The sequence below is a fragment of the Enhydra lutris genome, unplaced genomic scaffold (genome assembly GCF_002288905.1).
Source record: "Enhydra lutris kenyoni isolate GAN:26980312 unplaced genomic scaffold, ASM228890v2 scaffoldscaffold29, whole genome shotgun sequence".
Classification (NCBI taxonomy): Eukaryota; Metazoa; Chordata; class Mammalia; order Carnivora; family Mustelidae; genus Enhydra; species Enhydra lutris.
Window position 1 is genome coordinate 19,971,991 of NW_019154113.1, and position 17,422 is coordinate 19,989,412.

The 17,422-nt window shown below is 44.7% G+C and overlaps 1 protein-coding gene across 1 annotated transcript in view; it reads left to right on the plus strand.

Moving 5' to 3' along the window:
* The window catches only part of LOC111152648 (ADAMTS like 3), a 333,594-nt gene that overhangs the window by 139,294 nt on the left and 176,878 nt on the right, over positions 1-17,422 (plus strand). Inside the window, 1 exon segment of the mRNA XM_022511191.1 lies at positions 11,628-11,754. Within this exon segment, the coding sequence (XP_022366899.1) occupies positions 11,628-11,754 (127 nt within the window).

Below are 17,422 nucleotides of genomic sequence, written 5' to 3' on the forward strand. Positions count from 1 at the left end.
AAAAGAATTGTGTCTAGGATTCCATACCCTATTACGCTCCTAAGAAAAACAGTATGAATAAGGACAACACCCAACCATCTACCAAGTGTCGGCCATTACCAGCCATCTCGGGGGTCACACGGTCAAAGACGAGCCATGACCTTGCTCTTCGAAGTCACCTCTCCTGCCTCCATCTGCTCATCTAGAAAGTGGCCTCCCGTTGCTCACTGCACAATTTTGGAGTCCTTCTTGAGTCCCCTCTGTCAACACACACATCTAATCTGTTGTCATTCTGTGTTCAAAGTCTTTTTTTTTTTTCCTTTTAAATCCACCATTCCTTTCTGTCTGCATGACTTCTTTTTTGGTCTATGCCTCCATCAACTCTGACCTAAATCGCATCGCTAGCCTCCTCTCCTGCACTTCCAGCTCCCACCATTGTCCCGCGTGGGTCCATTCTCCACCCGGCACCTGAAGCGATTGCTTGAAAACCCAAGACAGTTTCATTGTAAGAGTTGGTCACTCCCCGACTGAAATCCCTTGATGACTTATCACGGCCTCGACGGTGAAATCCGCAGTCCTCGTTTGGCTTTTCAGGCTCTTCCTGGACACCCACACTTTTTAAAAAATAGGCTTAATTTTCTAGATTCACAGCGAAATTGAATAGAAGGTACAGAGAATTCCCATCTGTCCCCTGGCCCTTCATACGCATAACCTTGCCCGCTATGAAATCCCGCATCAGAGTGGTCCATCTGTTTTGATCAATGAGCCTACGTTGACACATCATTACCACCCAAGGTCTGTGCTGACTCTTGGTGGTATGTGTTCTGTGGGTTTTGGCGAATGTCTGTTGACTGCTTCTACCAGTGGAGTGTCTTACAGAGCAGTTTCACTGCCCTGAAAGCCCTCTGTGTTCTGCCTGATCATCCTTGCCTCCCCTGCTAACCCTTGGCAAGCACCGATCTTTCTATTGTCTCCGTAGTTTTGCCTTTTCCAGAATGTCATAGTGTTGGAATCACAGAGCGTGTATGCTTCTCAGATTGACTTCTTTTACTTAGTAGTGTGCATTTTAGTATCCTCCGTGTCTTCCATAACCTGGCAGCTCATTTCTTTTTATCACTGACTAACACCCCATTGTCTGGATGAACTACATTTTACTTTCCTACTGAAGGACATCTTGGTTGCTCCCAAGTTTTGGCAACTAGGATAAAGCTGCTTTAAACATCCATGTGCAGATTTTTGTATGGACACAAATTTTTGACACATTTGGGAAAACACCAAGGAGTATAATCGTTGGCTCATGGTAGGAGTATGTTTAGTTTCATAAGAAAGTGCCAAACTGTCTTGCAAAGTGACCATTTTGCTCTCCCACCAGCAATGAATGAGACTTTGTCTTGTTCCACATCCTCGCCAGCATGTGGTGGGGTCCTTCCTCCAGATTTGGGCCGATCTAGTAAGTGTGTAGCGTCATTTCATCGTTGCTTTGATTTGTAATTCCCTTAATGAAATACGGGGTTTAATATCTTTTCTTCTGCTTATTTGCCATCTATATATCCTCTTTGATGAGGTAACTGTTAAGCTCTTTTACCCATTTTTTAAAAAAGATTTCATTTATTTGACAGACGGAGATCACAAGTAGACAGAGAGGCAGGCAGAGAGAGGGGGAAGCAGGCTCCCTGTTGAGCAGAGAGCCCGATGTGGGGCTCCATCCCAGGACCCTGGGATCATGACCTGAGCCGGCCAAAGGCTGGCGCTTTAACCCACTGAGCCATGCAGGTGCCACTCTTTTACCCATTTTTAAACTGAGTTGTTCATTTTCTATCATTGAGAGATATTTGTATATTTTGGGTAACAGTCTTTTGCAAATATTTTTCTCCCAGTGTAACTCATCTTCCCATGTTCTTGACTGTGTCTTTTATAGAGCAGAAGTTTTTAATTTTCAATGAAGTCCAGCTTAACAGTTATTTCTTTTCTAGGCATTGTGCCTTTGGTATTGTATCTAAAAAGTCATCATCATGCCCCAGGTCAACTAGATTTTTCTCCTATTTTATCTTCTAGGAGTTTTATAATTTTGTGTTTTATATCTAGGTGTGGGATTCATTTTGAATTAATGTTTGTGAAGGATTTAAGTCTGTGTCTAGATACTTTTTCTTTTGCCTGTGGATGTGCAGTTATTCTAGTCCTTTTGTTGGAAAGATGATCTCTTCTCTGTTGTATTGCCTTTTCTCCTTTGTCGAAGATCAGGTGACTGTATTAATGCATTTCCATGCTCTCTGTTATTTTCCATTGATTTGTTTGTCTCCTCTTTTGCCAGTACGACACTGTTGTGATTAACTTTATAGTAAGTCTTAAAGTTGGGTAGTGTCAGTTTTCTGACACTGTTCTTCTCCTTCAGTATTGTGTTGACTATTCTGGGTCCTTTCCCTCTCTCTCGATAAACTTTTTTTTTCCTTTTTTTTTTTAAATTTCTTTTCAGTGTTCCAGAATTCATTGTTTATGCACCACACCCTGTGCTCCGTGCAATACGTGCCCTCCACAATTCCCACCACCAGGCTCCCCCATTCCCCCACCCTCCTCCCCTCCAAAACCCTCATTTTGTTTCTCAGAGTCCACAGTCTCTCATGGTTCGTCTCTCCCTCTAACTTCCCTCAACTCCCTTCTGCTCTCCATCTCCCCATGCCCTCCAAGTTATTCCTTATGCTCCACAAGTAAATGAAACCATATAATAACTGACTTTCTCTGCTTGACTTATTTCACTCAGCATAATCTCCTCCAGTACCATCCATGTTGATATAAAAGTTGGGTATTCATCCTTTCTGATGGAGGCATAATACTCCATTGTGTATATGGACCACATCTTCCTTATCCATTCGCCGTTGAAGGGCATCTTGGTCCTTTCCATAGTCTGGCGACTGTGGCCACTGCTGCTGTGAACATTCTCCATAAACTTTTGAGTCAATCTGTCAGTATCCACAGGATAACTTCTTGGAATCAAGTTGAGAAGAACTAACGTCCTGACAACACTGAGTCTTCCTGTCCACAAACAAGGGCTATCTCTCCATTCATTTAGTTCTTTTTAAATTACTTTCATCAGAGTTTTGTAATTTTCCTTGTATAATTCTTGTACAAAATTTTTGTTGGGTAGTACATTTAATTTTCATGAGAAATTGGTCTGTAGGTTTCTTGTAACATCTTTATCTGGTTTTGGCATTCGGGGAAATGCTATTCTCGTAGAATGAGTTAAGAAGTATTCTCTCCTCTTTTTCTGAAAGAGATTGTAGAGAATTGGTATAATTTCCTAAATGCTTGGTAGAATTCGCCAATGCACGCATCTGCACCTCATGCTATCTGTTTTGGAAGGTTATTAATTATTGGTTAAATTTCTTTAATAGATAGAGACCCATTCAGATTGATTTTTCTTCTGTGAGTTTTGGCAGATTGTGTCTTTCAAGGGATTGGTCCATTTCATCTAGGTTATCAAATTTGAAGGCACAGAATTGTTTATAATATTCCTTTGTTATCTTTTCAATATCCATGGGATCTGTAGTGCAGGTCCCCTCTTTCATTTCTGATATTAGTAATTTGTATCTTCTTTTTTTCCTTAGTTAGCCTGTTAGAGCCTTGGGATTTGAGTGATCTTTTAAGAAACCGGCTTTTGGTTTCATTGATTTTCTTTATTTATTTCCTGTTTTCAATTTCACTGATTTCTGCTCTAGTTTTCATTATTTTTCTTTTTATTATTATTTTGTATTTAATTTGTTCATTTTTTCTGATTTCCTAAGGTGGGAGCTTACATGATTGATTCTGAATTTTTCCTCTTTTCTTACATATGCATTCAGTGCAGTAAATTTCCCTGTAAGCACAGCTTTTACTTCATCCCACATATTTTGATAAATAGTATTTTCATTTTCCTCAAAATATCTTAAAATTTCTCTTGAGATCTCGTCTTTGACTCTGTGTTATTTAGAAATATGTTGTTTAGGGGCACCTGGGTGGCTCAGTCAGTTCAGCACCTGCCTTTGGCTCAGGTCATGATCCCTGTGTCAGCCTCCCTGCTCAGTGGGGAACCTGCTGTGCTCTCCTGTGCATGCCCTCTCTGTCTGTCTGTCTCTCTCAAATAAATAAATAAGTAAATAAATAAAATCTTAGGAAAAGAAGTATGTTGTTTAATATCCGAGTATTTTGGAATTTTCCAGCTATATTTCTGATACCGATTCCAAGTTTAAGTCCAATGTGGTCAGAGAGAAGATGTTGTATGATTCCATTTTTTTAAAAAGATCTGTTAAGGTGCGTTTTGTGTCCCAGGATGTGGTCTTTCTTGGTGAATGTCCCGTGTGAGCTTGAGAGGAAAGTTCATCCTGCAGTTCTTAGAAGAAGCAGTCAAGAAGATATCAATTATATCCATTTTTTTGATGATGCTGCTGAGTTCAGCCATGTTTTCACTGATTTCTCCTTCCTGCATCTGTCCATTTCTGATAGGTGGGTTCTGAATTCTCCCTACTCTAGTAGTGGATTTGTCTGTTTTTCCTTGCAGTTCTATCAGTTTTTGTCTCATGCGTTTTGACATTCTCATTTGGCACATACGCATTAAGGATTATATGTCTTCCTGAAATATTGTTCCTGCTATCATTCCATAAATTCCCCTCTTAAACCTGATAACTTCCTTCCTCAGAAGTCTGCTCTGTCTAAAATCAATACACCTACTCCTGCTTTATTTTGATTAATGTTAGCATGCCATATCTTTTGCCATCCTTTTACTTTTAATCTGTTTATGTTTTTATATTTAGAAGGGGATTCCTGTAGACAGTGGTAACTGGATCTTGTTTTTTGATCCACTCTGACAATCTTCATCTTTTAATTGGTACATTTAGGCCAGTGATGTTTAAAGCGATTATTGATATAGTTGGATTAATATTTGCCGTATTTGTTACTGTTTTGTATTTGCTACCCTTGTTCTACATTCCTATATTTTGTTCTCTATTCTGTTTTTTTACAGTTTTAATTGAGTATTTTATTTGAATGTATTTTCTTTCCTTATTTAATACATCAATTATCCTTTTTTTTTTTTTTTGCCTTTTTTAGTAGTGGCCCTACAGCTTGTAGCATATATTTATAACTAATCCAAATTTACTTTCAAATAACACTGTACTGCTTCATGGGTATAGTGAAAATACCTGCAGCAAAGTAATAGCAACAACAGAATTCCCATTACCCCCCTACGTCCTTTGTATCAATTCTGTCATTCATCCCACTTACGCATAAGCATATGTAAGCCCATAGCTACGCAAATATACCTGTGTAAGGATACACAACCAAACACATTGTTGCTGTTATCATTTTGATAGACTGTAGTCATCAAGAGCTATTAAGAATAAGAAAAAATAATGTCTTTATTTTACCTTCCTTTATTCACTCTCCGATGCACTTCCTTTCTTTATATAGATCCACATTTCCAACCCATATCACTTCCTACTCTGAAGAACTAGGTCCGTTAGCAGAAAAATTCCCTCAATTTTTGTTTGCCTGAGAATGTCTTGATTTCTCTCTCACTTTTGAAGGATAGTTTCGTAGGGCACAGAATTCTAGGTTGATAGTTTTTCTTCTCTCAGCACTTAAAATATTTTACTCTACCTTCTTCTTGCTCACTTGTTTTCTTGGGAGAAGCCCCATGTAATGCTTGTCTTTGCTGCTCTATAGATAAGGTGTTTTATTCCTCTGGCTTCTTTCCAGATTTGGTTTTTATCTTCAATTTTTTGCAATTTGAACATGAGAGCTAATATGTAGTCTTTTTGGCATTTATCTTTCTCGGTGTTCTTTGAGCCTCCTGGCCCTATGGTTCTGTGTCTGACATTAATTGGGGGGAAATTCTCAGTCATTATTGCTTGAAATGCTTCTTTGCTTCCTTTATCTCTCTCTTCTCCTCCTGCTGTTCCCACTTCACTCAGGCCACACTCACTGTAGTTTTCCCACAGTCCTTGGATATTCTGGGTTTGGTTTTTTTTTTTAATTTTCAGTCTTTTTTTTCTTTTTTCTTTTTTATTTGGGAATCTCCTATTGACCTCTCCTCAAAGATTCCACTCTTCCCCACTTTGTGCTGTTTCTCCAATTCTGCAAAGTGCCAGAAAACTCTTACACCTATGGTCCCCACTGCCTTCGACCTACGCTCTTGGCTACTCTTGCTATCTATAGCAGCTTTAACCTCATTGGTTAAAGCCAACATATGTCACTGAAGACTGAATAAAAACAGCAGGTTTCCAATGACAGAAATGGAAATGGCCCCACCGTTTGAGGAGCATGTGTTGGAAGGGGTGCCCTTGATGGGGCAGAACTTCTGTATAATAGCGAATTGAGAAAAAAACAAGTGAAGGGTCGGGGAGTGTTTAAGAAGGAGAGTCAGCAGTGTCCGATATTTCGGAGGAGTCAAGAGGATAAGATGGGAAATGTGCTTGCTTTATTTGGGCCAAACCAATCCCGTTGGCGATCTCAGCTCAAGCAGTCTCTGTGACGTGGTTGGAGTGGATGCCGGTGGCAGGATGTACTCATTTTCTGTAGTCTTCATTCATACCATCTCTCAGCCTTGGGCTTTTCAAGTATGTAAAAAAGGAGTAATTATTCTCCTCACAGGTCCTGTTTTAAACCCGTCCTTTCGCAAACACCATTCCGTGAATCCAGCCCGGTCACTGTCACCCAGGAGGCCCACATCCAGCACAGGCTCCCTTTCCCTGGTCCCTCCTTGCGCTTGCTGACCACAGCTCCCTCTTCGTTATGTCCGAGGCCGCGTTGGCTCCAGTAGTTTCCAGGGCTTGATGGGGCTTGCAGGAAAAATGTGGTTTTCAGTACTGAATTAGTTCATTTTGAAAGTGCACTTCCTCTTCTGTTTTTGTGATGCTGATGGGTAGGCCGATTCTTTGGGCAGTGACAGGAGATAGCTTGGCTGCTGAAAGCTGAGCGCTGATTTATTGTGCTTGTTTATCGAGTTTCCTGACAGTGGAGTAGATGAAGAAGCCACGTTGTAGTTATGGTAAAACTAATAGCAACTGACATCTGCTGGGTGTCTAGTAAGTACCAGGCGTCGTCTAAAGCTCTTGGCTGTGTGAGCTCCTCACATGTGTGACGTAGGTACGGTCATCGTCCCCACTTGGAAACGAGCTTTGAAGAGGCTAAGGAATTTTCTGGATTTGAAAAAACAGATTCTGAAACCACTACGCTGTGCTGATGACATGTGTACTTTCTGTGTGGCTGGAGATGTGGCTGGAGTTTGTAACGGGCCGTGAGATGCGGTTCTGGGAAAGGACAGCCAGGATGCTAGGTGGGTCCTGCACCACAGCACCGTAAGGCTTAGCAGACGCTCGGAGACAGGGTCCTCGGGCGTGGTCATGCTGAGCGGGAGGGCTGTTGGGACCTGCTCACTGTGAAGAGGGGATCTACCCATAAACACATCAGGGCTTCTGTTTGTCAACAGAAGCCGGAAGTCTGGATTTTGATGTGAAATATCCAGTTGAAAATAACACGTTGCTGTTAATGACCTTGCCTTATCCACTAGCAGCTAAATTGTGCTCTGACACCTGCCTGGCTTTCCTGTGCTAACAGACAACCTCCAAAGTTCAGTGCCTTAAAACAGTTAAAGATGACCCAAGACGGTCAAGACCACACTTAACTTCTAAGGGAATGGGGACGTGTAGTCCTCCTATGGGCTGAAAGGAGAAGCTCCGTATTTTAGAACATCTCTGATGACCACCACAGAGCTCCATACACTCTGATTTTCAAGGCAGGAATGTAGAGTATTTTCTATGGTAGAATCCAACTTTCAAGAGATCTCAAATGGAAGGTGACTCAAAAAAATTGATTCTATAAGGATTAAATTAGAATTACCTCGAAAGATTCATTGGTTTAACATGGAGTGATGCCACTTATTTAAATGCTATGTTCTTTTATTTGGTTAGGAATTCGTATGCAGAAATGGTGAAACACTCCTTAGCTGAAGTGATGATTTCTGTAGGAGTATTTATTTCCGAAAGCACGGCTCATGTATTTTATATATTCGTTTAAGTCCGATATCTTGTGTAAGTTGTCTCATTAGCTGCGCTGTAGGATATGGACCTTGTCTTGTTAAATTATACCGTGTAGTGCCTGCCTGTGTAAAAATTGGTCACTTAATAGTTTTTAATAAATTTTTTGACACATTTTATCAATTCGTGGTTTTTAAAATCATTGCAAATAGAGATCTTGACTTCAGGAGATGTCACAGAGCTTGAAAATTCCTCAGGCAGCTTTTCAAACGTTGCTTATTATGGATGACGATGAGCTCCAAGAGCCCACATTCAGTAGTCCCTCGGTTTCAAGGGCAGTTCTGACTTAGACCCTGTGGATCACAAGGCAACTGGAGCTTCTTCTCAGATATTATTTTTCTGTGATGTTTTCACTGCTTTTTTTGGCTGTAAGATTTGGATGAACTGTCACTTGAAACGAAATTCCAAAACAAATGTGAGTGCTCAGGGAGGTGTTTGCTTGCCTAAGATCTTACAAGGCCCTAAACGCTCTTCAAAACAAGCCCATCCTAGCTCCTAAATCCACACCCTTTCTGGATGATCAGATAGAGGGTGATTCTCATTCTCATGAAATTCAGAGTGCTCAGGGACCGAAATTGTGAGGACAGAGCTTGGCTCAGGAACAGGGTTTCTATAACTTAATGGTAGAATTACTCCCCTTGGAGAAAGTTGCATGAACACAAGTTACTCACTGATTGAATCCCAACCATGCAAGTGTGTTTCCAGAATCAATCTCTTTTAATTTGTTCCACATGTACTGGTAAATATTAATAAAATTGCCCATGTAACTCAGTTCTTTGTGGTCCATCTACTGGTACTAAAGGTGCGGAAGGCGTAGCATGGTGTTAAGATTCTGATGTCAACGTGGATGGAACTAGAGGGTATCATGCTTAGCGAAATAAGTCAATTGGAGAAAGACAACTATCATATGATCTCCCTGATATGAAGAAGTGGAGATGCAACATGGGGGGTTAAGAGGGTAGGAGAAGAGTAAATGAAACAAGATGGGATTGGGAGGGAGACAAACCATAAGTGACTCTTAATCTCACAAAACAAACTGAGGGTTGATGGGGGGAGGGGGGTTGGGAGAGGGTGGGTGGGGTTATGGACATTGGGGAGGGTATGTGCTATGGTGAGTGCTATGAAATGTGTAAACCTGGCGATTCACAGACCTGTACCCCTGGGGATAAAAATATATGTTTATAAAAATTAAAATTTAAAAAAAAATGGTAAATCACAAAATTATAATGTTGAGAAAAACATGCTATTAAATATGTCAACTATTAAAAAAAAAAAAGATTCTGATGTCAGCCGACCTGGGTTTTCTGGCCATTACTGACCCTATTGATTGGCTCTGTGATGCTGGCAAGTCATTTAACCTCACTGACATTCAAGTGCCTTATTTGTAAAATAGGGACAGGAGACACCACCTGTGTTGTCTGGTTGCTGTGAAGACTCTGTTGTGATGTGCTTGGCATAATGCCAGACACATGGAGGCACTCAGTAAAAATCAACTATTCTTCTTAGTATTTCATTACCACCTTTATAAAATTATATAATCAGGATGAAAGGATCTCGAAAGCCTTTGGATTTAGCGATTCCGCAGAGAATTTAATCCCTTCCCCAGTTTTCCCGCCAAGAAGATTCCTACCCAGTTCATGGTTGAACGCTTGTTGTTGGATAACTCTGACTTTTCCAACTTTCTGATGTTGATCTAAACTTAGGCTTAAACCTGTAGCTTTCACTGTTTGGAAGTACAAGGAACAAATGTAAACCCTTTCTTCATGACAGCCCTTTGTGAATTTAAAAATATCTTTAATCACAGGCTTTTCCTTAAACTTCCTTGGAACTTTTCCTGCCTCTCCCTGAAACTTTTATTTGATCTTTCTCCTTCCCTTCAGCACCAGAATTTTGGAAAGAATAGTCCATAGATGTGTTTTCAACTCCCTCCAGTTTTATTCCGTCTTCAACACCTTGGGTGCTGTAATTCAGCAGCTCCCCACGCTGAAACACAGGGGCCGTGCCCAGGAGTCAAAACAAAATGAAAAACAGAGATGATAGAAGGGGGTCTTTTTTATTGAGCCCTTTATAATGTTCTAATGCCTGTACTAGGAGTTTTTACGTACATTTTCTCATTTTATTCTTGTTACACCCTATGTGAAGTATGTATTATTATCTGTGTGTTAGTCTTGAGGAGGATGGGTCTCTGAGAGTTCGAACTGTTGGCCATCTGCCATCTTGAAAGTGTTGGAGGGGCCGGACAGGGAGGCTGTCTGCCTCCAGAGATCCCTTCACTTAAACACCAGGTATAGAAATGCAGACAAGTTTGAGTGATATGGGAGGTAGGGATAAACTCTCCCACCACTTAATATAAGTTGGCGCCCATTATGTAAAAGACATATTTGTACAGTAAAAAGAAGTGCGCCTCTCCCATGTCCTCATAGACAGAAACTCACAATCTAGTAGAGACACACACGTATCCATACACACAGATAATTCACAAAGGACTGAGAGGTAGTGGTATAGGCATATGCTATGAGACATCTCTCCCACTCATTCCTCTCCTGCATTTAAGGGATAGTTTACAAAGAGCCCAGAAGTGCATACAGGGATGAACGGATAAAGAAGAGATCACACACACACACACACACACACACACACACACACACACACACCCACACACAGGAATATTATTCAGCCATCAAAAAGAATGAACTCCTGCCATTTGTAATGACATGGGTGAACTACAGTGTATTATGTGAAGTGAAATAAGTCAGTTGAGGAAAGACAAATACCATATGATTTCACTCATATGTGGAATTTAAGAAACAGAACAGATGAACACAGGGGAAGGGAAAGAAAAATGAAATAAGGTGAAAACAGAGAGGGAGGCAAACCATAAGAGACTTCACTCTAGGGAACATACTGAGGGTTGCTGGAGAGGGGGTCGGGGGATGGGGCACTTGGTGGATGGGCACTGAGGTGTTACAGACAACTGATGAATCACTAAATCCTCCCCCTGAAACTAATAACACACTGTATGTTAACTAAATTATATTTAAGTTAAGAAAGTTTTAAATCAAGAAATGGCTTATAAAGGTACGTCATGGAGATCATGACAGAGGAAGGCTCACAGAGATACATAATGATGGACAGAAGGACAGATAAAGATACAGAATAGAGAGGGAAACAGAATAGAGATGTTGAGCTGTGGGATGTGGGGCTTGAGATACAAATGGGGAAAATGTTGAAGGTAAGACGTGACCCAGATGGAAATGCATCGACTTCAGCGGGGAGAGGAGGCGTGGGGAGCGAGGGGGCAGAGGCAACAGGGCCTGTAATGGTCCGTTCATTTTCTGTACACAAATATGACTCCAAATAAAGACATAAATGAAAATGTAAAGGGAGGGGACAGCTTTAATTCATCTCTTTGAGGGGGACTGGGCCTTGGTGAGATTCCTGACAGCTGGGCCCTGTAAGGCTGTCTGTCGCTCCTGCGTTCTACAGCGGTGGGCTGGAGGAGGCTCACCCCGGGGGGCTGCCGGAGGGCCCCGCGGCCTGGCCCGGCCCTTCCCGGCTCCTGATGCCCGCTTCTGTCTGCAGGCCGTGGGCTGTGACCGTCGCCTGGGGAGCAGCGCCCGCGAGGACAACTGTGGCGTCTGCGCCGGCAACGGCTCCACCTGCAGGCTGGTGCGGGGACAGTCGAAGTCGCACGTCTCTCCGGAAAAAAGTAGGTTTGAAACCCGCTGGGAGGGGACGCGCAGGGCAGCCCAAGCTCCGGCTTCGCCCAGAGCTAAGCTTTCCTGGGGCGAGGCACCGCGGACCCGTTCTCCAAAATTCACATTTCTCCCAAAGCCTGTCGCTCACATTCAGGGTTCCATCGTTTTCCCCCAAGACTGCCTGTTTCTGTGAATCCTGACCCATACGGAGTATGATGAGTTTTTAAAAAAATATTTGCCATTTTTTTAAGGTAGAGCGTGACGCCATCACTTTTTAGTTGCCCCCCTGGCTTGCCAACAAGAACATCTTGTCGTGTGAGTCTCCCCCTTTTCTACCTTCTCCTCTTTCACATCAGATGCTAAAGTCACTCGTTTTTCTGTGTGGACGCTGACCTTTTCCCCACCATTGCGAGCTTTGTTATATCCTGAGTATCCGCCTTTTGTCTGTTATGCCCATTTCATTTTACTTTTACTTTTCAATCTTTTGGTGATGCCTCTTTTAGACAGGGATCTCCGTTTGTTACTTGACTTCCACTCTTTGTGTTTTTAGGATAGTTAGTTTCGAAGTTTTAGGTGCTCGGAAACTTTCATTTTCCTCTGTTAGTAGTATCTGCCTTTTTTAGTCCTTTGATGCGGGGGTCAGGAAACCTTTTGGGTAAAGGGCCAGAGAGTAAGTATTTTAGGGTTTTACCGAGCAGGTGTTCCCGGCCTCAAGGCTCTGGACTGTTGTCACAACAGCGAGGAACCCACAGACGACTCGAGAACAAAGGGCATCGCTGTCTTCCGATAAAACTTTATGTACAATGGAGTTCATTCAAGCCAGAACTATGGACATCGGCCATGGAGAGTGGTGACAAGGGGTGCCCGAGGCCCAAAGGCGGCCGGCCGTGGCAGTGAGCGGCAGTGCTGGTTGAGAGGCCTGTCGCCTGTTACTGGCAGGAGGAGATGGCCAAGCCAGCGCCCTGAAGGCGGTGTGGCCGGTGGTCCGAGGGCCAGTCTGTTGCGTCATCACCTCCTCAGCGAGCATCCCGGCGGGGAGGCGGTCCCAGCAGAGCGAGTTGGCGCAGAAGCGAGAGAGAGCGTGGAGGGTGCGGGCCACGCCTGTGATGCCGGGAAGCAGGGCTGCCTTGCTGGCGTGCACCTGGGGGACCTCAAACCTCAAAGTGGTACGAGGGACCCTTCCGAAAACAGGACGGGCCAGAGTGGCTGCTCATCCTGGACCTCCCCCGTCCTGGGCGCTGTTAGCCGAGGCTCCTCCCGAGGGGACCTTGTTGAAGTCCGGAGGGGCACACCCACCCGCTCATGAGCGACAGCTGTGGCTTTTCTGGAAGCCGTGGTGATGCCCTCTTCTCAGATCCTGCCATGTGTGTTCTAACTCCCTTTGGCGCCCAGGTGGTCAGCCAGACATCGACCGCAGACCTGAGGCCACGTCCTTTACCTCCCGGAGCCTTCCTCCCCAAGCACCTGCTCGCAGCTCTGTGTCCCTTCCAGGACTTCCTCTTTTTGCTAGTTGCCGTGAACACCTTTATGTTTCAGACCCTTCCTCTATAATTGCAGTCTGTCTGTCCGAGTGACATCGTCCTTTGGGAAAAAGGCTTGCTTTTCTACTTAGAATGCGCACAAGACATTCATAACAAGCAGCCTAGTCTGGTTTTGAAGCTTTCCTTTTCCCATATTTTTAAAGTAAACATGTATTTTTTAATTCTGACAAAAAAACTAGAGTTGTTTCAAGTTCCGGAGATTAACTGTGATCTGTATGGTATTTAAATAAGCAATATTGAAACCTCTAAAAGAAGTATATAAATGTATATGTCCAAAATATACAGAAAAAGAAGTGAGAATGGAATCAAATGGTTTTTAAAAAGTGAGTTAAACTCAAAAGAATGGAGGGGAAAATACAAGACATGCAGAAATTAAAAAAAACAGAAAAACAAAAAAACAACCAGACTTTATTTACAGAAATAAGCAGTAAGCTGAAGTGACCCTCAGGTTGTACTTGGCAACCCCCTGCCTGAAAGGGAAAAGATTATTCCTGTGTGTTTTCTGCCAGCGCTTTTGCGGTTTTGTTTTTCTCTGTTAAAATCTGCTCGTTTGAATTTATTTTGATGTGACTCATGAAATAGGGATTTTACTTGTTCTCTTCATATGGGGAGAGCACCATGGGAGGGGCGGACGGCGGCGGGGAGGGTTTTCCAGGTGGAGGAAACGCAAAGTCCGTGGTAGGACACTAACGGAAAGCCCTGGCGTGCTTGAGAAACTAGTCCTGTGTCGTTCAGACCTGAATCCCCTACCAGCCTGGACGGGGTGGAGGGTGAGACAGACAGCGTACTGGAAGCAACCATGGAGGCCCTCGCCGTTGCGCCGCACACGTCACGTTAAGCGGAGTCACTGGTGCAAGTCCAGGCAGAGGAGTGACATGGCCGGATTTGTGTTTTACTAGCATCATTCTTGCAGCAGGTGGAGGCTGGACTCCCTGTGCGTTGAGCCTGGAGGCACGGAGCCCAAAATGCTCGAAAGTGTTTGCAATCATGAAGCCCTCGTCCAGGGAGCGTGGTGGGGTAGGTAGAGGAAGGAACAGATCCGAGAGATCTTTAGTGGGTGGAATCCTCGGAGTTTGGTAATGCTTGGAATGAAGACCACAAGAGCCAAGAAGTGAGGACGCGGCCAGCGCTCCGGCTTGAGCAGCAAAGTGGGTGTGTTAGCTGTTCCTTTGAAGGGGGGCTCCTGAAGAGGGGTCCCGTACCAAAGATCAGGGCTCACCTCCTTGGATTTTCCTTCTCTTGGGAAATGTGCCCCTCTAAGTATTCGATATCTCGGTACCTTTCTGAGACCTTCAAACAGATGCTCATGTTTTGTTTGTGGTGGAAGGCTGGGTCTGAAATAGGGCGGCCCGTGGTTGGCTCGTGGCAAAGTCCCCTCGTTGGCGGTGTCTAAGGCAGGCAGGTCCGCCCAAGGGGAGGGTGTAGATACTCGAGGAAGCCGAGCTGCATCTGGGGAGCGCCCAGGGTCAGGGCATGTGGCCAATGGAGAAACTGAAGGGATCTGAGTTAGAGGACGTGAAAAGAGGAGGTAAACGTGGAACTTAGCAAATGCGGAACTTCGCAAACACAGGGCCGTGGAAGCCAGAGGACTGAGTCACTCCCCAGAGGAGGTCATGGTCGACCGTGCAAGCTGCTGCTGTGATACCCGCTGGAGAAAGAGTCCAAAACACACTCTTTGGCAACTCAGAGACCATCTGTGACCTTAGCAAGAGTGGCCTCCGTGAACTTCAGGCCGGAGCCAAAGCCTGATTGCTGTGGGTTGAGGAGTGGACAGAAGGTGAGACCGGGTAGACGGGAAGACAAAGGAGGCCACGCACCCGCAGCATGTCAGCAGCTGGGGGACTGTGCAGGCCCCACGGAGGACACGGTGAGGAGTCAGCAGCACTCGTGTGTTCCCATCCCGGTCTGCAGGAGGCCGTCAAGGCTGGGGAAGCTGCTGTGCCATGTCTCTTTGGACCCAGGCGCCCCTCTCTCGCCTTCATCATCCTAGAGGATGGCTTTCCTCTCTGCAGTTGTGAAGTCACTATAAACTTTTGCGTCTCTCCACACCTGGACAGTAAAGACGGTGGAGCCGAAGACATTCCTTGAATGCTGTGCCCTCTGTGTAGGAAGGGACGTCCCCCCCTGGGGCAGGGGGAGTGGGTTCTGCCTCTTTCTGTTCTTACTGACATCCATATACACCGTTTATCATTCCCGTATCCCTTAATTCCGCCAACCCCTTCTAGCATGGTTTTGCTGTTTTCAAGCCCACTCAACAGATGGGGGCCTAAGGACCGGGGGGGGATGTTAAGGAACCTATGAAAGACAATATAGAAAAGTGGCTAAGAAATTGGGCTCTGGGGCCGGGGTTGAAATCCCGGGTTTGTGGCTTACTACTGTGTAAACAGACCAAGTTTTTTTTTTTTTTTTTTTTAACTTCTATGTGTATTTTGGTTTTTTCATTGAAACTGGAAATGGCCATAATACTGCCTTTGTAGATGTTGTCGGGATGAATAAGTGAATCACTCATGCTGAGCATTCCATGTAGCACCTGGCACCTAGAGAGTACCCAGGAAATGCCAGCAGGGTTCTTATTAGACATGTGGCTCATTTGGGTACCCATGGATGACACAGCTTTTCCATACATTCAGCATCAACGTGGACATTCGTAAACAGATGTCCAAGTCAACCATCTGTCAACCTGGGTCTTGCTTTTGAGAAGCTGCTGATGGGTGTGGAGGAAGACCTTGTCAGAGGTGCCCAGGAAGAGTGAACGAACGGGAGAGGAGGGATGCAGCTCAGGGGGAGACCACAAGGAGCCAGGCTGGACTGTGAAGGGTTAAGTCAGGTCGGCTTTTGGACTTGAAGACGGAGAGGGGAGCATCATTGCCTGCCTGCCCGGGTGTTGGGGATGGGCCTGGAGTTAGCGTTGGCTTTAAAAACCTTGGAAGTCTCCTCAGAAATACACGTCGTTTTGTCAGGGTCCAGCAGAGACTAGAAATTGAGATAATTCTAATTGAACCAGGGGAGAAGCTGAGAGAAATTGGGTCAAGAAACCAGTGTTTCTGGGGAAGTGTGCTGAGGAGGCCCTGAAATGGGAAGGGACAGGTGTGGGGGAGTGTTGGCTGGAAGGGGCCTGGTTGCCTTTCCCAGTTTTGCGCTCCTGGTGAGGTAGATCCGATTCTCTCCCTGTCTCTCTCTCTCACATGCATTGATTTTCGCTTTTTGGATTATAGATCATTCGGAGAATCTATTGAAAGGTAGGCATTTTCCCTCCATTTTCTTGGAATGCATATGTACCCATAAGGCCCAAATTTGCCATTCCGATTTTTTTTTAGGGCATCTCAGACCCCCTGTGCCAGTTCAGGACATTCCAGGTCAAAACCCCCCAAAATCTAATCTTTTTGATTCCTTTCTACAAAGAAAGGGTGACGGGCGCATCTGGCAGGTGAGATGATGTGGAGAGGGCAGGGCTGCTGGCCGGGCACCGGGACCTGTACATACGTGCTTGGGCTCCGGCTAACGTTAGCAATCCCTGCCTGCATGAAAACACGCTGCTTCTCCTCCTGGATTTGCAGTACAACCCCTTCATGTCTATTACTTCTCCAAAACTGGCCCGCCACAGCCCTTCTTGGCCAGGATTTTCCTTGGGCCATATGGAAGCACTTCCCTATAATCACGCTTTGTGTGAAAGAAATGTGGAAAACCAAGCCATGTCTTTCCCCAAGTGTGTATCATGGGGCCTGCAGGGTCCACGAAGCTCCTACATCCTTGCCTTGCCAGGCGATCATTCCTGCCCTCCTTGGGGCTTACCCTGAGGCAGGCGGCGGCCGTGAGACACCATTGGCACAGGCTAGCTCTGGACAGAGTGCTCAAGCCTGCTCCCGGGCTGTCTTTCCCACCAGCCAGCGAGGCAGATTCGAGGTCATGGCACCCAGAGCCAGAACTTTTGCTATGAGAAAAATCCGAAATTAATCCAGATACAACACGCAAATTTCCTGTTCCGCAGGAGAAGGGGAGACTGAACCAAAAATGGCATAAATAACTTTGGATATTGGAACAGGGAAGTAGAGGCCACTTGGTTTTTAAAGAGAGAAAACTCCAAACACAGTGGCAAAGAAGCAAGCCATCTACTTGGAGTCTTGATTGTCTGATATAT